At 53.2% G+C, this 19,598-nt stretch overlaps 1 protein-coding gene, 1 long non-coding RNA gene and 49 other non-coding genes across 51 annotated transcripts; all 51 read right to left on the reverse strand.

The window, feature by feature from the left end:
- Positions 1-175: 175 nt before the first annotated feature.
- On the reverse strand, positions 176-248 carry trnam-cau (transfer RNA methionine (anticodon CAU)). The gene has a single exon. It is a non-coding gene; the product is annotated as a tRNA-Met (tRNA).
- A 192-nt stretch (positions 249-440) lies between these two features.
- trnam-cau (transfer RNA methionine (anticodon CAU)) lies at positions 441-513 on the reverse strand. Its single transcript has one exon. It is a non-coding gene; the product is annotated as a tRNA-Met (tRNA).
- A 199-nt stretch (positions 514-712) lies between these two features.
- Positions 713-785, reverse strand: trnam-cau (transfer RNA methionine (anticodon CAU)). The gene has a single exon. It is a non-coding gene; the product is annotated as a tRNA-Met (tRNA).
- Positions 786-984: 199 nt separating this feature from the next.
- trnam-cau (transfer RNA methionine (anticodon CAU)) lies at positions 985-1,057 on the reverse strand. The gene has a single exon. It is a non-coding gene; the product is annotated as a tRNA-Met (tRNA).
- Positions 1,058-1,249: 192 nt separating this feature from the next.
- trnam-cau (transfer RNA methionine (anticodon CAU)) lies at positions 1,250-1,322 on the reverse strand. Its single transcript has one exon. It is a non-coding gene; the product is annotated as a tRNA-Met (tRNA).
- A 199-nt stretch (positions 1,323-1,521) lies between these two features.
- trnam-cau (transfer RNA methionine (anticodon CAU)) lies at positions 1,522-1,594 on the reverse strand. The gene has a single exon. It is a non-coding gene; the product is annotated as a tRNA-Met (tRNA).
- A 200-nt stretch (positions 1,595-1,794) lies between these two features.
- trnam-cau (transfer RNA methionine (anticodon CAU)) lies at positions 1,795-1,867 on the reverse strand. Its single transcript has one exon. It is a non-coding gene; the product is annotated as a tRNA-Met (tRNA).
- A 192-nt stretch (positions 1,868-2,059) lies between these two features.
- On the reverse strand, positions 2,060-2,132 carry trnam-cau (transfer RNA methionine (anticodon CAU)). Its single transcript has one exon. It is a non-coding gene; the product is annotated as a tRNA-Met (tRNA).
- Positions 2,133-2,324: 192 nt separating this feature from the next.
- On the reverse strand, positions 2,325-2,397 carry trnam-cau (transfer RNA methionine (anticodon CAU)). The gene has a single exon. It is a non-coding gene; the product is annotated as a tRNA-Met (tRNA).
- A 199-nt stretch (positions 2,398-2,596) lies between these two features.
- Positions 2,597-2,669, reverse strand: trnam-cau (transfer RNA methionine (anticodon CAU)). Its single transcript has one exon. It is a non-coding gene; the product is annotated as a tRNA-Met (tRNA).
- A 199-nt stretch (positions 2,670-2,868) lies between these two features.
- On the reverse strand, positions 2,869-2,941 carry trnam-cau (transfer RNA methionine (anticodon CAU)). Its single transcript has one exon. It is a non-coding gene; the product is annotated as a tRNA-Met (tRNA).
- A 200-nt stretch (positions 2,942-3,141) lies between these two features.
- trnam-cau (transfer RNA methionine (anticodon CAU)) lies at positions 3,142-3,214 on the reverse strand. The gene has a single exon. It is a non-coding gene; the product is annotated as a tRNA-Met (tRNA).
- A 192-nt stretch (positions 3,215-3,406) lies between these two features.
- On the reverse strand, positions 3,407-3,479 carry trnam-cau (transfer RNA methionine (anticodon CAU)). Its single transcript has one exon. It is a non-coding gene; the product is annotated as a tRNA-Met (tRNA).
- Positions 3,480-3,678: 199 nt separating this feature from the next.
- On the reverse strand, positions 3,679-3,751 carry trnam-cau (transfer RNA methionine (anticodon CAU)). Its single transcript has one exon. It is a non-coding gene; the product is annotated as a tRNA-Met (tRNA).
- Positions 3,752-3,950: 199 nt separating this feature from the next.
- Positions 3,951-4,023, reverse strand: trnav-cac (transfer RNA valine (anticodon CAC)). Its single transcript has one exon. It is a non-coding gene; the product is annotated as a tRNA-Val (tRNA).
- Positions 4,024-4,214: 191 nt separating this feature from the next.
- Positions 4,215-4,287, reverse strand: trnam-cau (transfer RNA methionine (anticodon CAU)). Its single transcript has one exon. It is a non-coding gene; the product is annotated as a tRNA-Met (tRNA).
- A 199-nt stretch (positions 4,288-4,486) lies between these two features.
- trnam-cau (transfer RNA methionine (anticodon CAU)) lies at positions 4,487-4,559 on the reverse strand. Its single transcript has one exon. It is a non-coding gene; the product is annotated as a tRNA-Met (tRNA).
- Positions 4,560-4,751: 192 nt separating this feature from the next.
- Positions 4,752-4,824, reverse strand: trnam-cau (transfer RNA methionine (anticodon CAU)). The gene has a single exon. It is a non-coding gene; the product is annotated as a tRNA-Met (tRNA).
- A 199-nt stretch (positions 4,825-5,023) lies between these two features.
- Positions 5,024-5,096, reverse strand: trnam-cau (transfer RNA methionine (anticodon CAU)). The gene has a single exon. It is a non-coding gene; the product is annotated as a tRNA-Met (tRNA).
- A 199-nt stretch (positions 5,097-5,295) lies between these two features.
- trnam-cau (transfer RNA methionine (anticodon CAU)) lies at positions 5,296-5,368 on the reverse strand. The gene has a single exon. It is a non-coding gene; the product is annotated as a tRNA-Met (tRNA).
- Positions 5,369-5,567: 199 nt separating this feature from the next.
- Positions 5,568-5,640, reverse strand: trnam-cau (transfer RNA methionine (anticodon CAU)). The gene has a single exon. It is a non-coding gene; the product is annotated as a tRNA-Met (tRNA).
- Positions 5,641-5,839: 199 nt separating this feature from the next.
- On the reverse strand, positions 5,840-5,912 carry trnam-cau (transfer RNA methionine (anticodon CAU)). Its single transcript has one exon. It is a non-coding gene; the product is annotated as a tRNA-Met (tRNA).
- Positions 5,913-6,104: 192 nt separating this feature from the next.
- Positions 6,105-6,177, reverse strand: trnam-cau (transfer RNA methionine (anticodon CAU)). The gene has a single exon. It is a non-coding gene; the product is annotated as a tRNA-Met (tRNA).
- Positions 6,178-6,376: 199 nt separating this feature from the next.
- On the reverse strand, positions 6,377-6,449 carry trnam-cau (transfer RNA methionine (anticodon CAU)). Its single transcript has one exon. It is a non-coding gene; the product is annotated as a tRNA-Met (tRNA).
- Positions 6,450-6,641: 192 nt separating this feature from the next.
- On the reverse strand, positions 6,642-6,714 carry trnam-cau (transfer RNA methionine (anticodon CAU)). Its single transcript has one exon. It is a non-coding gene; the product is annotated as a tRNA-Met (tRNA).
- Positions 6,715-6,906: 192 nt separating this feature from the next.
- Positions 6,907-6,979, reverse strand: trnam-cau (transfer RNA methionine (anticodon CAU)). Its single transcript has one exon. It is a non-coding gene; the product is annotated as a tRNA-Met (tRNA).
- A 192-nt stretch (positions 6,980-7,171) lies between these two features.
- trnam-cau (transfer RNA methionine (anticodon CAU)) lies at positions 7,172-7,244 on the reverse strand. Its single transcript has one exon. It is a non-coding gene; the product is annotated as a tRNA-Met (tRNA).
- A 199-nt stretch (positions 7,245-7,443) lies between these two features.
- On the reverse strand, positions 7,444-7,516 carry trnam-cau (transfer RNA methionine (anticodon CAU)). Its single transcript has one exon. It is a non-coding gene; the product is annotated as a tRNA-Met (tRNA).
- Positions 7,517-7,715: 199 nt separating this feature from the next.
- Positions 7,716-7,788, reverse strand: trnam-cau (transfer RNA methionine (anticodon CAU)). Its single transcript has one exon. It is a non-coding gene; the product is annotated as a tRNA-Met (tRNA).
- A 199-nt stretch (positions 7,789-7,987) lies between these two features.
- On the reverse strand, positions 7,988-8,060 carry trnam-cau (transfer RNA methionine (anticodon CAU)). The gene has a single exon. It is a non-coding gene; the product is annotated as a tRNA-Met (tRNA).
- Positions 8,061-8,252: 192 nt separating this feature from the next.
- On the reverse strand, positions 8,253-8,325 carry trnam-cau (transfer RNA methionine (anticodon CAU)). The gene has a single exon. It is a non-coding gene; the product is annotated as a tRNA-Met (tRNA).
- A 697-nt stretch (positions 8,326-9,022) lies between these two features.
- LOC134036724 (uncharacterized) lies at positions 9,023-11,141 on the reverse strand. The gene is made up of 2 exons (XM_062481822.1): positions 10,935-11,141; positions 9,023-10,834 (listed from the first exon to the last, which is right to left on the reverse strand). Exons 1-2 carry the CDS (start codon positions 11,019-11,021, stop codon positions 9,686-9,688), a joined length of 1,236 nt encoding a protein of 411 aa, XP_062337806.1. The 5' UTR covers positions 11,022-11,141; the 3' UTR covers positions 9,023-9,685.
- A 1,957-nt stretch (positions 11,142-13,098) lies between these two features.
- LOC134037134 (uncharacterized) lies at positions 13,099-14,595 on the reverse strand. The gene is made up of 3 exons (XR_009932493.1): positions 14,490-14,595; positions 13,635-13,784; positions 13,099-13,373 (listed from the first exon to the last, which is right to left on the reverse strand). It is a non-coding gene; the product is annotated as an uncharacterized LOC134037134 (long non-coding RNA).
- Positions 14,596-14,912: 317 nt separating this feature from the next.
- Positions 14,913-14,985, reverse strand: trnam-cau (transfer RNA methionine (anticodon CAU)). Its single transcript has one exon. It is a non-coding gene; the product is annotated as a tRNA-Met (tRNA).
- A 199-nt stretch (positions 14,986-15,184) lies between these two features.
- Positions 15,185-15,257, reverse strand: trnam-cau (transfer RNA methionine (anticodon CAU)). Its single transcript has one exon. It is a non-coding gene; the product is annotated as a tRNA-Met (tRNA).
- A 179-nt stretch (positions 15,258-15,436) lies between these two features.
- On the reverse strand, positions 15,437-15,509 carry trnam-cau (transfer RNA methionine (anticodon CAU)). Its single transcript has one exon. It is a non-coding gene; the product is annotated as a tRNA-Met (tRNA).
- A 199-nt stretch (positions 15,510-15,708) lies between these two features.
- Positions 15,709-15,781, reverse strand: trnam-cau (transfer RNA methionine (anticodon CAU)). The gene has a single exon. It is a non-coding gene; the product is annotated as a tRNA-Met (tRNA).
- Positions 15,782-15,980: 199 nt separating this feature from the next.
- On the reverse strand, positions 15,981-16,053 carry trnam-cau (transfer RNA methionine (anticodon CAU)). Its single transcript has one exon. It is a non-coding gene; the product is annotated as a tRNA-Met (tRNA).
- Positions 16,054-16,253: 200 nt separating this feature from the next.
- On the reverse strand, positions 16,254-16,326 carry trnam-cau (transfer RNA methionine (anticodon CAU)). Its single transcript has one exon. It is a non-coding gene; the product is annotated as a tRNA-Met (tRNA).
- A 192-nt stretch (positions 16,327-16,518) lies between these two features.
- Positions 16,519-16,591, reverse strand: trnam-cau (transfer RNA methionine (anticodon CAU)). The gene has a single exon. It is a non-coding gene; the product is annotated as a tRNA-Met (tRNA).
- A 199-nt stretch (positions 16,592-16,790) lies between these two features.
- trnam-cau (transfer RNA methionine (anticodon CAU)) lies at positions 16,791-16,863 on the reverse strand. Its single transcript has one exon. It is a non-coding gene; the product is annotated as a tRNA-Met (tRNA).
- A 192-nt stretch (positions 16,864-17,055) lies between these two features.
- On the reverse strand, positions 17,056-17,128 carry trnam-cau (transfer RNA methionine (anticodon CAU)). The gene has a single exon. It is a non-coding gene; the product is annotated as a tRNA-Met (tRNA).
- Positions 17,129-17,327: 199 nt separating this feature from the next.
- trnam-cau (transfer RNA methionine (anticodon CAU)) lies at positions 17,328-17,400 on the reverse strand. Its single transcript has one exon. It is a non-coding gene; the product is annotated as a tRNA-Met (tRNA).
- Positions 17,401-17,592: 192 nt separating this feature from the next.
- trnam-cau (transfer RNA methionine (anticodon CAU)) lies at positions 17,593-17,665 on the reverse strand. Its single transcript has one exon. It is a non-coding gene; the product is annotated as a tRNA-Met (tRNA).
- Positions 17,666-17,864: 199 nt separating this feature from the next.
- On the reverse strand, positions 17,865-17,937 carry trnam-cau (transfer RNA methionine (anticodon CAU)). Its single transcript has one exon. It is a non-coding gene; the product is annotated as a tRNA-Met (tRNA).
- A 199-nt stretch (positions 17,938-18,136) lies between these two features.
- trnam-cau (transfer RNA methionine (anticodon CAU)) lies at positions 18,137-18,209 on the reverse strand. The gene has a single exon. It is a non-coding gene; the product is annotated as a tRNA-Met (tRNA).
- Positions 18,210-18,408: 199 nt separating this feature from the next.
- On the reverse strand, positions 18,409-18,481 carry trnam-cau (transfer RNA methionine (anticodon CAU)). The gene has a single exon. It is a non-coding gene; the product is annotated as a tRNA-Met (tRNA).
- Positions 18,482-18,680: 199 nt separating this feature from the next.
- Positions 18,681-18,753, reverse strand: trnam-cau (transfer RNA methionine (anticodon CAU)). Its single transcript has one exon. It is a non-coding gene; the product is annotated as a tRNA-Met (tRNA).
- Positions 18,754-18,953: 200 nt separating this feature from the next.
- Positions 18,954-19,026, reverse strand: trnam-cau (transfer RNA methionine (anticodon CAU)). Its single transcript has one exon. It is a non-coding gene; the product is annotated as a tRNA-Met (tRNA).
- Positions 19,027-19,225: 199 nt separating this feature from the next.
- trnam-cau (transfer RNA methionine (anticodon CAU)) lies at positions 19,226-19,298 on the reverse strand. The gene has a single exon. It is a non-coding gene; the product is annotated as a tRNA-Met (tRNA).
- A 192-nt stretch (positions 19,299-19,490) lies between these two features.
- On the reverse strand, positions 19,491-19,563 carry trnam-cau (transfer RNA methionine (anticodon CAU)). Its single transcript has one exon. It is a non-coding gene; the product is annotated as a tRNA-Met (tRNA).
- Positions 19,564-19,598: the final 35 nt, after the last annotated feature.

Genomic DNA, 19,598 nt, shown 5'->3' on the forward strand with positions numbered 1-19,598 from the left:
CCAACCCAGGTCAGCAGATTCTGAGGGAACAGCACTGGACGCTTTGCTGTGTATCGGTGGGGAAAAAAGAGCAGCCCGGTAGCTGGCTGAAGATCACTAGCTTCAAACACCCTCTGCCGTACGTCCCTAACATGTTGAAACAGATGTGACAATGTCCTACTTTTTCTAAAATACCTGCCCCGTGTGAGGCTCGAATTCACGACCTTCAGATTATGAGACTGACGCGCTGCCTACTGCGCCAACGAGGCATGCTGCATGGCTGTAGCCCTCCCAGGTCAGCAGGTGCTGTGGGAACAGCAGTAGACGCTTTGCTGTGTATCGTCGGGGAAAAAAGAGCAGCCCGGTAGCTGGCTGAAGATCACTAGCTTCAAACACCCTCTGCCGTACGTCCCTAACATGTTGAAACAGATGTGACAATGTCCTACTTTTTCTAAAATACCTGCCCCGTGTGAGGCTCGAATTCACGACCTTCAGATTATGAGACTGACGCGCTGCCTACTGCGCCAACGAGGCATGCTGCATGGCCTTGGCCCTCCCCCCACCCAGGTCAGCAGATGCTGAGGGAACAGCACTAGACGCTTTGCTGTGTATCGGCGGGGAAAAAAGAGCAGCCCGGTAGCTGGCTGAAGATCACTAGCTTCAAACACCCTCTGCTGTACGTCCCTAACATGTTGAAACAGATGTGACAATGTCCTACTTTTTCTAAAATACCTGCCCCGTGTGAGGCTCGAACTCACGACCTTCAGATTATGAGACTGACGCGCTGCCTACTGCGCCAACGAGGCATGCTGCATGGCCTTGGCCCTCCCCCCACCCAGGTCAGCAGATGCTGAGGGAACAGCACTAGACGCTTTGCTGTGTATCGGCGGGGAAAAAAGAGCAGCCCGGTAGCTGGCTGAAGATCACTAGCTTCAAACACCCTCTGCTGTACGTCCCTAACATGTTGAAACAGATGTGACAATGTCCTACTTTTTCTAAAATACCTGCCCCGTGTGAGGCTCGAACTCACGACCTTCAGATTATGAGACTGACGCGCTGCCTACTGCGCCAACGAGGCATGCTGCATGGCTGTAGCCCTCCCAGGTCAGCAGGTGCTGTGGGAACAGCAGTAGACGCTTTGCTGTGTATCGGCGGGGAAAAAAGAGCAGCCCGGTAGCTGGCTGAAGATCACTAGCTTCAAACACCCTCTGCCGTACGTCCCTAACATGTTGAAACAGATGTGACAATGTCCTACTTTTTCTAAAATACCTGCCCCGTGTGAGGCTCGAACTCACGACCTTCAGATTATGAGACTGACGCGCTGCCTACTGCGCCAACGAGGCATGCTGCATGGCTTTGGCCCTCCCCCCACCCAGGTCAGCAGATGCTGTGGGAACAGCACTAGATGCTTTCCTGTGTATCGGCGGGGAAAAAAGAGCAGCCCGGTAGCTGGCTGAAGATCACTTGCTTCAAACACCCTCTGCTGTACGTCCCTAACATGTTGAAACAGATGTGACAATGTCCTACTTTTTCTAAAATACCTGCCCCGTGTGAGGCTCGAACTCACGACCTTCAGATTATGAGACTGACGCGCTGCCTACTGCGCCAACGAGGCATGCTGCATGGCTTTGGCCCTCCCCCCACCCAGGTCAGCAGATGTTGTGGGAACAGCACTAGATGCTTTCCTGTGTATCGGCGGGGAAAAAAGAGCAGCCCGGTAGCTGGCTGAAGATCACTAGCTTCAAACACCCTCTGCCGTACGTCCCTAACATGTTGAAACAGATGTGACAAATGTCCTACTTTTTCTAAAATACCTGCCCCGTGTGAGGCTCGAATTCACGACCTTCAGATTATGAGACTGACGCGCTGCCTACTGCGCCAACGAGGCATGCTGCATGGCTGTAGCCCTTCCAGGTCAGCAGGTGCTGTGGGAACAGCAGTAGACGCTTTGCTGTGTATCGGCGGGGAAAAAAGAGCAGCCCGGTAGCTGGCTGAAGATCACTAGCTTCAAACACCCTCTGCCGTACGTCCCTAACATGTTGAAACAGATGTGACAATGTCCTACTTTTTCTAAAATACCTGCTCCGTGTGAGGCTCGAATTCACGACCTTCAGATTATGAGACTGACGCGCTGCCTACTGCGCCAACGAGGCATGCTGCATGGCTGTAGCCCTCCCAGGTCAGCAGGTGCTGTGGGAACAGCAGTAGACGCTTTGCTGTGTATCGGCGGGGAAAAAAGAGCAGCCCGGTAGCTGGCTGAAGATCACTAGCTTCAAACACCCTCTGCCGTACGTCCCTAACATGTTGAAACAGATGTGACAATGTCCTACTTTTTCTAAAATACCTGCCCCGTGTGAGGCTCGAACTCACGACCTTCAGATTATGAGACTGACGCGCTGCCTACTGCGCCAACGAGGCATGCTGCATGGCTTTGGCCCTCCCCCCACCCAGGTCAGCAGATGCTGTGGGAACAGCACTAGATGCTTTCCTGTGTATCGGCGGGGAAAAAAGAGCAGCCCGGTAGCTGGCTGAAGATCACTAGCTTCAAACACCCTCTGCCGTAAGTCCCTAACATGTTGAAACAGATGTGACAATGTCCTACTTTTTCTAAAATACCTGCCCCGTGTGAGGCTCGAACTCACGACCTTCAGATTATGAGACTGACGCGCTGCCTACTGCGCCAACGAGGCATGCTGCATGGCCTTGGCCCTCCCCCCACCCAGGTCAGCAGATGCTGAGGGAACAGCACTAGACGCTTTGCTGTGTATCGGCGGGGAAAAAAGAGCAGCCCGGTAGCTGGCTGAAGATCACTAGCTTCAAACACCCTCTGCTGTACGTCCCTAACATGTTGAAACAGATGTGACAATGTCCTACTTTTTCTAAAATACCTGCCCCGTGTGAGGCTCGAACTCACGACCTTCAGATTATGAGACTGACGCGCTGCCTACTGCGCCAACGAGGCATGCTGCATGGCTTTGGCCCTCCCCCCACCCAGGTCAGCAGATGTTGTGGGAACAGCACTAGATGCTTTCCTGTGTATCGGCGGGGAAAAAAGAGCAGCCCGGTAGCTGGCTGAAGATCACTAGCTTCAAACACCCTCTGCCGTACGTCCCTAACATGTTGAAACAGATGTGACAAATGTCCTACTTTTTCTAAAATACCTGCCCCGTGTGAGGCTCGAATTCACGACCTTCAGATTATGAGACTGACGCGCTGCCTACTGCGCCAACGAGGCATGCTGCATGGCTGTAGCCCTCCCAGGTCAGCAGGTGCTGTGGGAACAGCAGTAGACGCTTTGCTGTGTATCGGCGGGGAAAAAAGAGCAGCCCGGTAGCTGGCTGAAGATCACTAGCTTCAAACACCCTCTGCCGTACGTCCCTAACATGTTGAAACAGATGTGACAGTGTCCTACTTTTTCTAAAATACCTGCCCCGTGTGAGGCTCGAACTCACGACCTTCAGATTATGAGACTGACGCGCTGCCTACTGCGCCAACGAGGCATGCTGCATGGCTTTGGCCCTCCCCCCACCCAGGTCAGCAGATGCTGTGGGAACAGCACTAGATGCTTTCCTGTGTATCGGCGGGGAAAAAAGAGCAGCCCGGTAGCTGGCTGAAGATCACTAGCTTCAAACACCCTCTGCCGTACGTCCCTAACATGTTGAAACAGATGTGACAATGTCCTACTTTTTCTAAAATACCTGCCCTGTGTGAGGCTCGAACTCACGACCTTCAGATTATGAGACTGACGCGCTGCCTACTGCGCCAACGAGGCATGCTGCATGGCTTTGGCCCTCCCCCCACCCAGGTCAGCAGGTGCTGTGGGAACAGCAGTAGACGCTTTGCTGTGTATCGGCGGGGAAAAAAGAGCAGCCCGGTAGCTGGCTGAAGATCACTAGCTTCAAACACCCTCTGCCGTACGTCCCTAACATGTTGAAACAGATGTGACAATGTCCTACTTTTTCTAAAATACCTGCCCCGTGTGAGGCTCGAATTCACGACCTTCAGATTGTGAGACTGACGCGCTGCCTACTGCGCCAACGAGGCATGCTGCATGGCTGTAGCCCTCCCAGGTCAGCAGGTGCTGTGGGAACAGCAGTAGACGCTTTGCTGTGTATCGGCGGGGAAAAAGAGCAGCCCGGTAGCTGGCTGAAGATCACTAGCTTCAAACACCCTCTGCCGTACGTCCCTAACATGTTGAAACAGATGTGACAATGTCCTACTTTTTCTAAAATACTTGCCCCGTGTGAGGCTCGAACTCACGACCTTCAGATTATGAGACTGACGCGCTGCCTACTGCGCCAACGAGGCATGCTGCATGGCTTTGGCCCTCCCCCAACCCAGGTCAGCAGATTCTGAGGGAACAGCACTGGACGCTTTGCTGTGTATCGGTGGGGAAAAAAGAGCAGCCCGGTAGCTGGCTGAAGATCACTAGCTTCAAACACCCTCTGCCGTACGTCCCTAACATGTTGAAACAGATGTGACAATGTCCTACTTTTTCTAAAATACCTGCCCCGTGTGAGGCTCGAATTCACGACCTTCAGATTATGAGACTGACGCGCTGCCTACTGCGCCAACGAGGCATGCTGCATGGCTGTAGCCCTCCCAGGTCAGCAGGTGCTGTGGGAACAGCAGTAGACGCTTTGCTGTGTATCGTCGGGGAAAAAAGAGCAGCCCGGTAGCTGGCTGAAGATCACTAGCTTCAAACACCCTCTGCCGTACGTCCCTAACATGTTGAAACAGATGTGACAATGTCCTACTTTTTCTAAAATACCTGCCCCGTGTGAGGCTCGAATTCACGACCTTCAGATTATGAGACTGACGCGCTGCCTACTGCGCCAACGAGGCATGCTGCATGGCCTTGGCCCTCCCCCCACCCAGGTCAGCAGATGCTGAGGGAACAGCACTAGACGCTTTGCTGTGTATCGGCGGGGAAAAAAGAGCAGCCCGGTAGCTGGCTGAAGATCACTAGCTTCAAACACCCTCTGCTGTACGTCCCTAACATGTTGAAACAGATGTGACAATGTCCTACTTTTTCTAAAATACCTGCCCCGTGTGAGGCTCGAACTCACGACCTTCAGATTATGAGACTGACGCGCTGCCTACTGCGCCAACGAGGCATGCTGCATGGCCTTGGCCCTCCCCCCACCCAGGTCAGCAGATGCTGAGGGAACAGCACTAGACGCTTTGCTGTGTATCGGCGGGGAAAAAAGAGCAGCCCGGTAGCTGGCTGAAGATCACTAGCTTCAAACACCCTCTGCTGTACGTCCCTAACATGTTGAAACAGATGTGACAATGTCCTACTTTTTCTAAAATACCTGCCCCGTGTGAGGCTCGAACTCACGACCTTCAGATTATGAGACTGACGCGCTGCCTACTGCGCCAACGAGGCATGCTGCATGGCTTTGGCCCTCCCCCCACCCAGGTCAGCAGATGCTGTGGGAACAGCACTAGATGCTTTCCTGTGTATCGGCGGGGAAAAAAGAGCAGCCCGGTAGCTGGCTGAAGATCACTTGCTTCAAACACCCTCTGCCGTACGTCCCTAACATGTTGAAACAGATGTGACAATGTCCTACTTTTTCTAAAATACCTGCCCCGTGTGAGGCTCGAATTCACGACCTTCAGATTATGAGACTGACGCGCTGCCTACTGCGCCAACGAGGCATGCTGCATGGCTTTGGCCCTCCCCCCACCCAGGTCAGCAGATGCTGTGGGAACAGCACTAGATGCTTTCCTGTGTATCGGCGGGGAAAAAAGAGCAGCCCGGTAGCTGGCTGAAGATCACTTGCTTCAAACACCCTCTGCCGTACGTCCCTAACATGTTGAAACAGATGTGACAATGTCCTACTTTTTCTAAAATACCTGCCCCGTGTGAGGCTCGAATTCACGACCTTCAGATTATGAGACTGACGCGCTGCCTACTGCGCCAACGAGGCATGCTGTATGGCTGTAGCCCTCCCAGGTCAGCAGGTGCTGTGGGAACAGCAGTAGACGCTTTGCTGTGTATCGGCGGGGAAAAAAGAGCAGCCCGGTAGCTGGCTGAAGATCACTAGCTTCAAACACCCTCTGCTGTACGTCCCTAACATGTTGAAACAGATGTGACAATGTCCTACTTTTTCTAAAATACCTGCCCCGTGTGAGGCTCGAACTCACGACCTTCAGATTATGAGACTGATGCGCTGCCTACTGCGCCAACGAGGCATGCTGCATGGCTTTGGCCCTCCCCCCACCCAGGTCAGCAGATGCTGTGGGAACAGCACTAGATGCTTTCCTGTGTATCGGCGGGGAAAAAAGAGCAGCCCGGTAGCTGGCTGAAGATCACTAGCTTCAAACACCCTCTGCCGTACGTCCCTAACATGTTGAAACAGATGTGACAATGTCCTACTTTTTCTAAAATACCTGCCCCGTGTGAGGCTCGAATTCACGACCTTCAGATTATGAGACTGACGCGCTGCCTACTGCGCCAACGAGGCATGCTGCATGGCTGTAGCCCTTCCAGGTCAGCAGGTGCTGTGGGAACAGCAGTAGACGCTTTGCTGTGTATCGGCGGGGAAAAAAGAGCAGCCCGGTAGCTGGCTGAAGATCACTAGCTTCAAACACCCTCTGCCGTACGTCCCTAACATGTTGAAACAGATGTGACAATGTCCTACTTTTTCTAAAATACCTGCCCCGTGTGAGGCTCGAATTCACGACCTTCAGACTATGAGACTGACGCGCTGCCTACTGCGCCAACGAGGCATGCTGCATGGCTGTAGCCCTCCCAGGTCAGCAGGTGCTGTGGGAACAGCAGTAGACGCTTTGCTGTGTATCGGCGGGGAAAAAAGAGCAGCCCGGTAGCTGGCTGAAGATCACTAGCTTCAAACACCCTCTGCCGTACGTCCCTAACATGTTGAAACAGATGTGACAATGTCCTACTTTTTCTAAAATACCTGCCCCGTGTGAGGCTCGAATTCACGACCTTCAGATTATGAGACTGACGCGCTGCCTACTGCGCCAACGAGGCATGCTGCATGGCTGTAGCCCTCCCAGGTCAGCAGGTGCTGTGGGAACAGCAGTAGACGCTTTGCTGTGTATCGGCGGGGAAAAAAGAGCAGCCCGGTAGCTGGCTGAAGATCACTAGCTTCAAACACCCTCTGCCGTACGTCCCTAACATGTTGAAACAGATGTGACAATGTCCTACTTTTTCTAAAATACCTGCCCCGTGTGAGGCTCGAACTCACGACCTTCAGATTATGAGACTGACGCGCTGCCTACTGCGCCAACGAGGCATGCTGCATGGCTTTGGCCCTCCCCCCACCCAGGTCAGCAGATGCTGTGGGAACAGCACTAGATGCTTTCCTGTGTATCGGCGGGGAAAAAAGAGCAGCCCGGTAGCTGGCTGAAGATCACTAGCTTCAAACACCCTCTGCCGTACGTCCCTAACATGTTGAAACAGATGTGACAGTGTCCTACTTTTTCTAAAATACCTGCCCCGTGTGAGGCTCGAACTCACGACCTTCAGATTATGAGACTGACGCGCTGCCTACTGCGCCAACGAGGCATGCTGCATGGCTTTGGCCCTCCCCCCACCCAGGTCAGCAGATGCTGTGGGAACAGCACTAGATGCTTTCCTTTGTATCGGCGGGGAAAAAAGAGCAGCCCGGTAGCTGGCTGAAGATCACTAGCTTCAAACACCCTCTGCCGTACGTCCCTAACATGTTGAAACAGATGTGACAATGTCCTACTTTTTCTAAAATACCTGCCCCGTGTGAGGCTCGAACTCACGACCTTCAGATTATGAGACTGACGCGCTGCCTACTGCGCCAACGAGGCATGCTGCATGGCTTTGGCCCTCCCCCCACCCAGGTCAGCAGATGCTGTGGGAACAGCACTAGATGCTTTCCTGTGTATCGGCGGGGAAAAAAGAGCAGCCCGGTAGCTGGCTGAAGATCACTAGCTTCAAACACCCTCTGCTGTACGTCCCTAACATGTTGAAACAGATGTGACAATGTCCTACTTTTTCTAAAATACCTGCCCCGTGTGAGGCTCGAATTCACGACCTTCAGATTATGAGACTGACGCGCTGCCTACTGCGCCAACGAGGCATGCTGCATGGCTGTAGCCCTTCCAGGTCAGCAGGTGCTGTGGGAACAGCAGTAGACGCTTTGCTGTGTATCGGCGGGGAAAAAAGAGCAGCCCGGTAGCTGGCTGAAGATCACTAGCTTCAAACACCCTCTGCCGTACGTCCCTAACATGTTGAAACAGATGTGACAATGTCCTACTTTTTCTAAAATACCTGCCCCGTGTGAGGCTCGAATTCACGACCTTCAGATTATGAGACTGACGCGCTGCCTACTGCGCCAACGAGGCATGCTGCATGGCTGTAGCCCTCCCAGGTCAGCAGGTGCTGTGGGAACAGCAGTAGACGCTTTGCTGTGTATCGGCGGGGAAAAAAGAGCAGCCCGGTAGCTGGCTGAAGATCACTAGCTTCAAACACCCTCTGCCGTACGTCCCTAACATGTTGAAACAGATGTGACAATGTCCTACTTTTTCTAAAATACCTGCCCCGTGTGAGGCTCGAACTCACGACCTTCAGATTATGAGACTGACGCGCTGCCTACTGCGCCAAAGCTGGGGAACATTCGTCTACCTGGGGGGGGGAAGAAAGGAAAGGAGAGGGGAGAAGGGGGGAAGAAGAAAAAGGAGGAAAAAAGAGGGAAAAAAGGAGAGAAAAAGAGAAGGAAGGAATTTTTATGGCCCAGACCTACATCACCAATGTTTTTTAAATGTTGAGGTATATCAGGAATCACAATTAAAACCTTATATTTCTATTTCTATAGACATATATATGGGATAAAAGTTAATCCCAAGGTTCTGGTTTGACTAAATTGTTGCCAGAAATTCAAGTGGTTATATTTTTTTGTGGAAATCACCTAATCACTGTTTGGTTAATAACAAAACAATGATGATACTAATAACTGTTAAATGAATATTTAAAATTAAGTTGATGTATTTAGCAGAAACTTTTATCCACAAAACACACAAACGAAGCATAGGAAGATACATTTCTGTTGTGATCAAACTTTTATTTTCAGTCATCACAAAGCCATTATACAGTAGTAAGTGAATCCCTCCATTCACTTATTCAACAGTAACTATAGACAATAACTTAAATATATACAGAACAGTAGTGAATCCCTCCATTCACTTATTCAACAGTAACTATAGACAATAACTTAAATATATACAGAACAGTAGTGAATCCCTCCATTCACTTATTCAACAGTAACTATAGACAATAACTTAAATATATACAGAACAGTAGTGAATCCCTCCATTCACTTATTCAACAGTAACAATAGACAATAACTTAAATATATACAGAAGAGTAGTGAATCCCTCCATTCACTTATTCAACAGTAACTATAGACAATAACTTAAATATATACAGAACAGTAGTGAATCCCTCCATTCACTTATTCAACAGTAACTATAGACAATAACTTAAATATATACAGAACAGTAGTGAATCCCTCCATTCACTTATTCAACAGTAACTATAGACAATAACAGAAAACATTAACAGAACTATTAACAACATTAAAGTGTTCAGTGTCCATGCCTCTGGGAGGGGGGTAGAGGGGCACTAGCCCAGTGTCCATGCCTCTGGGAGGGGGGTAGAGGGGCACTAGCCCCGTGTCCATGCCTCTGGGAGGGGGGTAGAGGGGCACTAGCCCAGCGTCCATGCCTCTGGGAGGGGGAGTAGAGGGGCACTAGCCCAGTGTCCATGCCTCTGGGAGGGGGGTAGAGGGGCACTAGCCCAGTGTCCATGCCTCTGGGAGGGGGGTAGAGGGGCACTAGCCCAGCGTCCATGCCTCTGGGAGGGGGGTAGAGGGGCACTAGCCCAGCGTCCATGCCTCTGGGAGGGGGGTAGAGGGGCATCTACTTGTTTCATGTCCTCCAACCATTGCTCCTTGGGAACAGCCTCTACAGAGGGGCAGTACACAGTTCCTTTGTACTGACTGTGTCCAGTCTGGGCTGTCCTGAACTGCCCGCATTTCTTGGATGTGTTGTGGAGTACATGGCGGGTTAGTTTTCGGACCGGAGCAGGGGGTGCAGGGAAGATACCTCCCAGGGCCTGTGGAGCAGCGACGAGGACAGGCACCTGTGAGGTCACCGGAGCCAGCACCAACAGACGAGGGGCCGAGGGTGGAGCAGGGAAGAGCTGACGCTGGGCATGCATCTTTATAGCAACCGGTGTTACATCTGTGGGCGGGACCTTTCTTTTCAACCGCGCCTGGCCCACGGTGCTGCAGGGCAGTTGGTACTGGAGAGCCGGGCCTGGGTGGGGGAGCGCAGATGGAAGGCGCACATTAGCAGGAGGGAGTGGGTTGGCTGCCGCAGACAAGCGACTGGGCAAGTTCAGCCCCTGCATAACCACAGCGTTGTCCTGCTTCTTCACCCTCTTGTTGTGCCACTGCACAAGGGTGGTGTGGCTTACATCCACCAGCTGCAGTGTGGTCTGCTGCATGACCGTCCCATTTGCCAAAATGCGCTGCCTGATTTTCCTGTAGTCATCCAGGATTAAACTCCATCTGGACACTGCACCAGTCCCCTTCTTCTTGGGAGAGCGATGGATGGCACAGAGCCTGACAAAGATCAGTTCAATCAGGCGGCAGCAATCAGGCCATTGGGCAAGCGGGGCAGTGGTGGTGAGTGCGTGCCTCTTCATGCTCTCCACCCCTGGAGTGAACTCCTGCCTCTTCTTTGGAGACCTGAACCTCCCTGTGTCCAGCCTGCTCTGGTGTCTGGCAGCAAAGGTAACCCTCTGCTGGTCGTAGTCCAGCAGGTTCTGCCACAGAGCAACAATGTTGCTTACCTACACAGAGAGAACATATGAGAAGACAAAAAGATGTGCAAGTGTGAACATTTTTGGCAGGGCACAGAGGGAATGTAGCAAGACAATGAATGTTATTGACCTGCTGGTTGGTGAGGGCCAGAGAGGACTGGTTCCTCAGCTCCACCAAACACTCAGCCAAGCTGTCTACTCTGTCTAAGCCCGGCATGCCAGAGTCATCCACAGCCTAAAAATAAATAAACAAAAATGAGCATCACAATGGAAGGTCAGTGAAGTGGGACAAAACGCAGATACATTGATTTTCTTAAGATACCAGGGAGGGAGCAGCCAGGGGGGTAGCAGGCAGGGAGGGAGCAGGCAGGATGTTAGTAGCCAGGGAGGCAGCAGGCAGGGAGGAAGCAGCCATGGAGGCAGGAGGCAGGGAGGAAGCAGCCATGGAGGCAGGAGGCAGGGTGGGAGCAGGCATGGAGGCAGGAGGCAGGGTGGGAGCAGGCATGGTGGGAGCAGCCATGGAGGCAGGAGGCAGGGTGGGAGCAGCCATGGAGGCAGGAGGCAGGGAGGAAGCAGCCATGGAGGCAGGAGGCAGGGTGGGAGCAGGCATGGAGGCAGGGTGGGAGCAGGCATGGAGGCAGGAGGCAGGGTGGGAGCAGGCATGGAGGCAGGAGGCAGGGTGGGAGCAGGCAGGGAGGAAGCAGCCATGGAGGCAGGAGGCAGGATGGGAGCAGGCATGGAGGCAGGAGGCAGGGTGGGAGCAGCCATGGAGGCAGGAGGCAGGGTGGGAGCAGGCAGGGAGGAAGCAGCCATGGAGGCAGGAGGCAGGGTGGGAGCAGGCATGGAGGCAGGAGGCAGGGTGGGAGCAGGCATGGTGGGAGCAGCCATGGAGGCAGGAGGCAGGGTGGGAGCAGCCATGGAGGCAGGAGGCAGGGAGGAAGCAGCCATGGAGGCAGGAGGCAGGGTGGGAGCAGGCATGGAGGCAGGGTGGGAGCAGGCATGGAGGCAGGAGGCAGGGTGGGAGCAGGCATGGAGGCAGGGTGGGAGCAGCCATGGAGGCAGGAGGCAGGGTGGGAGCAGGCATGGAGGCAGGAGGCAGGGTGGGAGCAGGCATGGAGGCAGGAGGCAGGGTGGGAGCAGGCAGGGAGGAAGCAGCCATGGAGGCAGGAGGCAGGATGGGAGCAGGCATGGAGGCAGGAGGCAGGGTGGGAGCAGCCATGGAGGCAGGAGGCAGGGTGGGAGCAGGCAGGGAGGAAGCAGCCATGGAGGCAGGAGGCAGGGTGGGAGCAGGCATGGAGGCAGGAGGCAGGGTGGGAGCAGGCATGGTGGGAGCAGCCATGGAGGCAGGAGGCAGGGTGGGAGCAGCCATGGAGGCAGGAGGCAGGGAGGAAGCAGCCATGGAGGCAGGAGGCAGGGTGGGAGCAGGCATGGAGGCAGGGTGGGAGCAGGCATGGAGGCAGGAGGCAGGGTGGGAGCAGGCATGGAGGCAGGAGGCAGGGTGGGAGCAGGCAGGGAGGAAGCAGCCATGGAGGCAGGAGGCAGGATGGGAGCAGGCATGGAGGCAGGAGGCAGGGTGGGAGCAGCCATGGAGGCAGGAGGCAGGGTGGGAGCAGGCAGGGAGGAAGCAGCCATGGAGGCAGGAGGCAGGGTGGGAGCAGGCATGGAGGCAGGAGGCAGGGTGGGAGCAGGCAGGGAGGAAGCAGCCATGGAGGCAGGAGGCAGGATGGGAGCAGGCATGGAGGCAGGAGGCAGGGTGGGAGCAGGCATGGTGGGAGCAGCCATGGAGGCAGGAGGCAGGGTGGGAGCAGCCATGGAGGCAGGAGGCAGGGAGGAAGCAGCCATGGAGGCAGGAGGCAGGGTGGGAGCAGGCATGGAGGCAGGGTGGGAGCAGGCATGGAGGCAGGAGGCAGGGTGGGAGCAGGCATGGAGGCAGGAGGCAGGGTGGGAGCAGGCAGGGAGGAAGCAGCCATGGAGGCAGGAGGCAGGATGGGAGCAGGCATGGAGGCAGGAGGCAGGGTGGGAGCAGCCATGGAGGCAGGAGGCAGGGTGGGAGCAGCCATGGAGGCAGAAGGCAGGATGGGAGCAGCCATGGAGGCAGGAGGCAGGGTGGGAGCAGCCATGGAGGCAGGAGGCAGGATGGGAGCAGCCATGGAGGCAGAAGGCAGGATGGGAGCAGCCATGGAGGCAGGAGGCAGGGTGGGAGCAGCCATGGAGGCAGGAGGCAGGGTGGGAGCAGCCATGGAGGCAGAAGGCAGGATGGGAGCAGCCATGGAGGCAGGAGGCAGGGTGGGAGCAGCCATGGAGGCAGGAGGCAGGGTGGGAGCAGCCATGGAGGCAGGAGGCAGGGTGGGAGCAGCCATGGAGGCAGGAGGCAGGGTGGGAGTAGAGAAGCTTGGGTCATCCAGGAGACTTGACACAGCAAGACTTGGTTCTTCCTGGAAGCCCTCATCTTCTTCTTCCTCGCCCTCATGAACATCCTCCAGCATGCCCTCTGTCTCCTCTGAGTCGGGGTTCACGTTGAGAGACTGCCCAGTCTGACTCAGCAGGTAGTCAACACCAAGCAGCTCTCCTATAAAATAGTACAGTCACACACATTATTAGCTGTATTTGTAGCATTCTATATAGATACTGTTTAATATCAGAGTAGTGTTTCTGTATCATGTTATGAGCAAGTAACTGTATGGTTTGCTTTGGTAATGGGCATAGTAAAAATAAAGCCTAGGTCCATTGTCTGATATTATCTGCACCATTGTATTGACCCTTTTTCATCAAGTGACCTGCAGACTAATGACTGTAAGAAGTAATAAGCACATATTTTGCAGTACTTTACCTTTTCATAGAGGTCATGCCATTTCCGCTGCCTTGGGGCAGGTCTATTGCCTCCTCCAGCAGGCCAAACCCCTGAGCCAGCAAATGCCCTCAGCCTCGCCATCCACTCTCCATCTCCCATGGATTTATGGCTCTTAGGCTTGGTGCTCATCTAAAATAACAGAGACATATTAATAACCATAGTTACAACTATGTATGGAAGCATGGTGTGCTGAACCAACTTGTGCATACTCATAAGTACAGTAACATAAGCAAACTAGACTGCTAACGGTTTTTGTTTAGTTTTTAACAGCTTACTGTATCTACAATGATTGACATGTCATTCTTACCAAAGCTTCAGGTAGGATCATTATAAATTCCATTATTCTTTGGAGGTAGACCCACTTTAAATGAATGTAAGTAGCTACAGTAAAGGACTAGTTAATATTGACACTAAAACCGTAGAAGTTTAGACTAGGTACTGTAAGCAGACCCCGCAATGTCGACAAGTTAATACTGAATGTTGGTTACTGTACTGCACTGTCTGTACTGTAGCTAGCTACCTACTGTACCTCCGCTTGTCAGACGTAATAAACGTAGAGCTATAGCACGTTAACTAGTTAAATGATGAAGTAACCAATACAACTAACGTTATAATAACACTTACTTGAATTACTGCGAATATATCCTGCCAGTTTCCTCTCACGATTACATTAGAAATTAGCGTTACTGTAGTACAGTAGCGATTGCTAATATTAGCTAAGGTGACTAAAGTTTGACATGACACTGGACAACAACATGTTAACGTGACTTTGCCTGACGGATGTAATACAATCTATTCCTATTTAAGTAGAAAATAAAATTAATGTTCACTTACTTTGATGCTTTCTTGTTCGTTTGTACTGACAGTAAACAGTATGCTTATACAGTGACAGCCAACAGACTTCTGACAGAAAGTTTTCCAACGGACTCACAATGGAAAGAAGCGCTGTGATTGGCTGTATCCATTCTCACTCAAAGACGTGATTGGCCTAAATCCAATCCACATTGGACAGTTAGTATCCTGATTGGATGGTGAGATTGGAGTTTAGGTAGCCGATCCTGCCCCAGGGCTTTGGCCCTCCCCCCACCCAGGTCAGCAGATGCTGTGGGAACAGCACTAGATGCTTTCCTGTGTATCGGCGGGGAAAAAAGAGCAGCCCGGTAGCTGGCTGAAGATCACTAGCTTCAAACACCCTCTGCTGTACGTCCCTAACATGTTGAAACAGATGTGACAATGTCCTACTTTTTCTAAAATACCTGCCCCGTGTGAGGCTCGAACTCACGACCTTCAGATTATGAGACTGACGCGCTGCCTACTGCGCCAACGAGGCATGCTGCATGGCTTTGGCCCTCCCCCCACCCAGGTCAGCAGATGTTGTGGGAACAGCACTAGATGCTTTCCTGTGTATCGGCGGGGAAAAAAGAGCAGCCCGGTAGCTGGCTGAAGATCACTAGCTTCAAACACCCTCTGCCGTACGTCCCTAACATGTTGAAACAGATGTGACAATGTCCTACTTTTTCTAAAATACCTGCCCCGTGTGAGGCTCGAATTCACGACCTTCAGATTATGAGACTGACGCGCTGCCTACTGCGCCAACGAGGCATGCTGCATGGCTGTAGCCCTCCCAGGTCAGCAGGTCAGTAGACGCTTTGCTGTGTATCGGCGGGGAAAAAAGAGCAGCCCGGTAGCTGGCTGAAGATCACTAGCTTCAAACACCCTCTGCCGTACGTCCCTAACATGTTGAAACAGATGTGACAATGTCCTACTTTTTCTAAAATACCTGCCCCGTGTGAGGCTCGAACTCACGACCTTCAGATTATGAGACTGACGCGCTGCCTACTGCGCCAACGAGGCATGCTGCATGGCTTTGGCCCTCCCCCCACCCAGGTCAGCAGATGCTGTGGGAACAGCACTAGATGCTTTCCTGTGTATCGGCGGGGAAAAAAGAGCAGCCCGGTAGCTGGCTGAAGATCACTAGCTTCAAACACCCTCTGCCGTAAGTCCCTAACATGTTGAAACAGATGTGACAATGTCCTACTTTTTCTAAAATACCTGCCCCGTGTGAGGCTCGAACTCACGACCTTCAGATTATGAGACTGACGCGCTGCCTACTGCGCCAACGAGGCATGCTGCATGGCCTTGGCCCTCCCCCCACCCAGGTCAGCAGATGCTGAGGGAACAGCACTAGACGCTTTGCTGTGTATCGGCGGGGAAAAAAGAGCAGCCCGGTAGCTGGCTGAAGATCACTAGCTTCAAACACCCTCTGCTGTACGTCCCTAACATGTTGAAACAGATGTGACAATGTCCTACTTTTTCTAAAATACCTGCCCCGTGTGAGGCTCGAACTCACGACCTTCAGATTATGAGACTGACGCGCTGCCTACTGCGCCAACGAGGCATGCTGCATGGCTTTGGCCCTCCCCCCACCCAGGTCAGCAGATGTTGTGGGAACAGCACTAGATGCTTTCCTGTGTATCGGCGGGGAAAAAAGAGCAGCCCGGTAGCTGGCTGAAGATCACTAGCTTCAAACACCCTCTGCCGTACGTCCCTAACATGTTGAAACAGATGTGACAAATGTCCTACTTTTTCTAAAATACCTGCCCCGTGTGAGGCTCGAATTCACGACCTTCAGATTATGAGACTGACGCGCTGCCTACTGCGCCAACGAGGCATGCTGCATGGCTGTAGCCCTCCCAGGTCAGCAGGTGCTGTGGGAACAGCAGTAGACGCTTTGCTGTGTATCGGCGGGGAAAAAAGAGCAGCCCGGTAGCTGGCTGAAGATCACTAGCTTCAAACACCCTCTGCCGTACGTCCCTAACATGTTGAAACAGATGTGACAATGTCCTACTTTTTCTAAAATACCTGCCCCGTGTGAGGCTCGAATTCACGACCTTCAGATTATGAGACTGACGCGCTGCCTACTGCGCCAACGAGGCATGCTGCATGGCTTTGGCCCTCCCCCCACCCAGGTCAGCAGATGCTGTGGGAACAGCACTAGATGCTTTCCTGTGTATCGGCGGGGAAAAAAGAGCAGCCCGGTAGCTGGCTGAAGATCACTAGCTTCAAACACCCTCTGCCGTACGTCCCTAACATGTTGAAACAGATGTGACAATGTCCTACTTTTTCTAAAATACCTGCCCCGTGTGAGGCTCGAATTCACGACCTTCAGATTATGAGACTGACGCGCTGCCTACTGCGCCAACGAGGCATGCTGCATGGCTGTAGCCCTCCCAGGTCAGCAGGTGCTGTGGGAACAGCAGTAGACGCTTTGCTGTGTATCGTCGGGGAAAAAAGAGCAGCCCGGTAGCTGGCTGAAGATCACTAGCTTCAAACACCCTCTGCCGTACGTCCCTAACATGTTGAAACAGATGTGACAATGTCCTACTTTTTCTAAAATACCTGCCCCGTGTGAGGCTCGAATTCACGACCTTCAGATTATGAGACTGACGCGCTGCCTACTGCGCCAACGAGGCATGCTGCATGGCTTTGGCCCTCCCCCCACCCAGGTCAGCAGATGCTGTGGGAACAGCACTAGATGCTTTCCTGTGTATCGGCGGGGAAAAAAGAGCAGCCCGGTAGCTGGCTGAAGATCACTAGCTTCAAACACCCTCTGCCGTACGTCCCTAACATGTTGAAACAGATGTGACAATGTCCTACTTTTTCTAAAATACCTGCCCCGTGTGAGGCTCGAATTCACGACCTTCAGATTATGAGACTGACGCGCTGCCTACTGCGCCAACGAGGCATGCTGCATGGCTGTAGCCCTCCCAGGTCAGCAGGTGCTGTGGGAACAGCAGTAGACGCTTTGCTGTGTATCGGCGGGGAAAAAAGAGCAGCCCGGTAGCTGGCTGAAGATCACTAGCTTCAAACACCCTCTGCCGTACGTCCCTAACCTGTTGAAACAGATGTGCCAATGTCCTACTTTTTCTAAAATACCTGCCCCGTGTGAGGCTCGAATTCACGACCTTCAGATTATGAGACTGACGCGCTGCCTACTGCGCCAACGAGGCATGCTGCATGGCCTTGGCCCTCCCCCCACCCAGGTCAGCAGATGCTGAGGGAACAGCACTAGACGCTTTGCTGTGTATCGGCGGGGAAAAAAGAGCAGCCCGGTAGCTGGCTGAAGATCACTAGCTTCAAACACCCTCTGCCGTACGTCCCTAACCTGTTGAAACAGATGTGCCAATGTCCTACTTTTTCTAAAATACCTGCCCCGTGTGAGGCTCGAATTCACGACCTTCAGATTATGAGACTGACGCGCTGCCTACTGCGCCAACGAGGCATGCTGCATGGCCTTGGCCCTCCCCCCACCCAGGTCAGCAGATGCTGAGGGAACAGCACTAGACGCTTTGCTGTGTATCGGCGGGGAAAAAAGAGCAGCCCGGTAGCTGGCTGAAGATCACTAGCTTCAAACACCCTCTGCTGTACGTCCCTAACATGTTGAAACAGATGTGACAATGTCCTACTTTTTCTAAAATACCTGCCCCGTGTGAGGCTCGAACTCAGGACCTTCAGATTATGAGACTGACGCGCTGCCTACTGCGCCAACGAGGCATGCTGCATGGCCTTGGCCCTCCCCCCACCCAGGTCAGCAGATGCTGAGGGAACAGCACTAGACGCTTTGCTGTGTATCGGCGGGGAAAAAAGAGCAGCCCGGTAGCTGGCTGAAGATCACTAGCTTCAAACACCCTCTGCTGTACGTCCCTAACATGTTGAAACAGATGTGACAATGTCCTACTTTTTCTAAAATACCTGCCCTGTGTGAGGCTCGAACTCATGACCTTCAGATTATGAGACTGACGCGCTGCCTACTGCGCCAACGAGGCATGCTGCATGGCCTTGGCCCTCCCCCCACCCAGGTCAGCAGATGCTGAGGGAACAGCACTAGATGCTTTGCTGTGTATCGGCGGGGAAAAAAGAGCAGCCCGGTAGCTGGCTGAAGATCACTAGCTTCAAACAACCTCTGCTGTACGTCCCTAACATGTTGAAACAGATGTGACAATGTCCTACTTTTTCTAAAATACCTGCTCCGTGTGAGGCTCGAACTCACGACCTTCAGATTATGAGACTGACGCGCTGCCTACTGCGCCAACGAGGCATGCTGCATGGCTTTGGCCCTCCCCCCACCCAGGTCAGCAGATGTTGTGGGAACAGCACTAGATGCTTTCCTGTGTATCGGCGGGGAAAAAAGAGCAGCCCGGTAGCTGGCTGAAGATCACTAGCTTCAAACACCCTCTGCCGTACGTCCCTAACATGTTGAAACAGATGTGACAAATGTCCTACTTTTTCTAAAATACCTGCCCCGTGTGAGGCTCGAATTCACGACCTTCAGATTATGAGACTGACGCGCTGCCTACTGCGCCAACGAGGCATGCTGCATGGCTTTGGCCCTCCCCCCACCCAGGTCAGCAGATGCTGTGGGAACATCACTAGATGCTTTCCTGTGTATCGGCGGGGAAAAAAGAGCAGCCCGGTAGCTGGCTGAAGATCACTAGCTTCAAACACCCTCTGCCGTACGTCCCTAACATGTTGAAACAGATGTGACAATGTCCTACTTATTCTAAAATACCTGCCCCGTGTGAGGCTCGAATTCACGACCTTCAGATTATGAGACTGACGCGCTGCCTACTGCGCCAACGAGGCATGCTGCATGGCTGTAGCCCTCCCAGGTCAGCAGGTGCTGTGGGAACAGCAGTAGACGCTTTGTTGTGTATCGGCGGGGAAAAAAGAGCAGCCCGGTAGCTGGCTGAAGATCACTAGCTTCAAACACCCTCTGCCGTACGTCCCTAACATGTTGAAACAGATGTGACAGTGTCCTACTTTTTCTAAAATACCTGCCCCGTGTGAGGCTCGAACTCACGACCTTCAGATTATGAGACTGACGCGCTGCCTACTGCGCCAACGAGGCATGCTGCATGGCTTTGGCCCTCCCCCCACCCAGGT

The sequence above is a fragment of the Osmerus eperlanus genome, chromosome 1, assembly GCF_963692335.1.
Source record: "Osmerus eperlanus chromosome 1, fOsmEpe2.1, whole genome shotgun sequence".
Classification (NCBI taxonomy): Eukaryota; Metazoa; Chordata; class Actinopteri; order Osmeriformes; family Osmeridae; genus Osmerus; species Osmerus eperlanus.

Bases quoted from the DNA above. Each gene is read 5' to 3' on its own strand.
- LOC134036724 (XM_062481822.1), bottom strand. From the start codon at position 11,021: ATGCCGGGCTTAGACAGAGTAGACAGCTTGGCTGAGTGTTTGGTGGAG. The intron at 10,835-10,934 runs GTCAATAACATT...CTCTCTGTGTAG, and splicing joins TGGCCCTCACCAACCAGCAG to GTAAGCAACATTGTTGCTCT.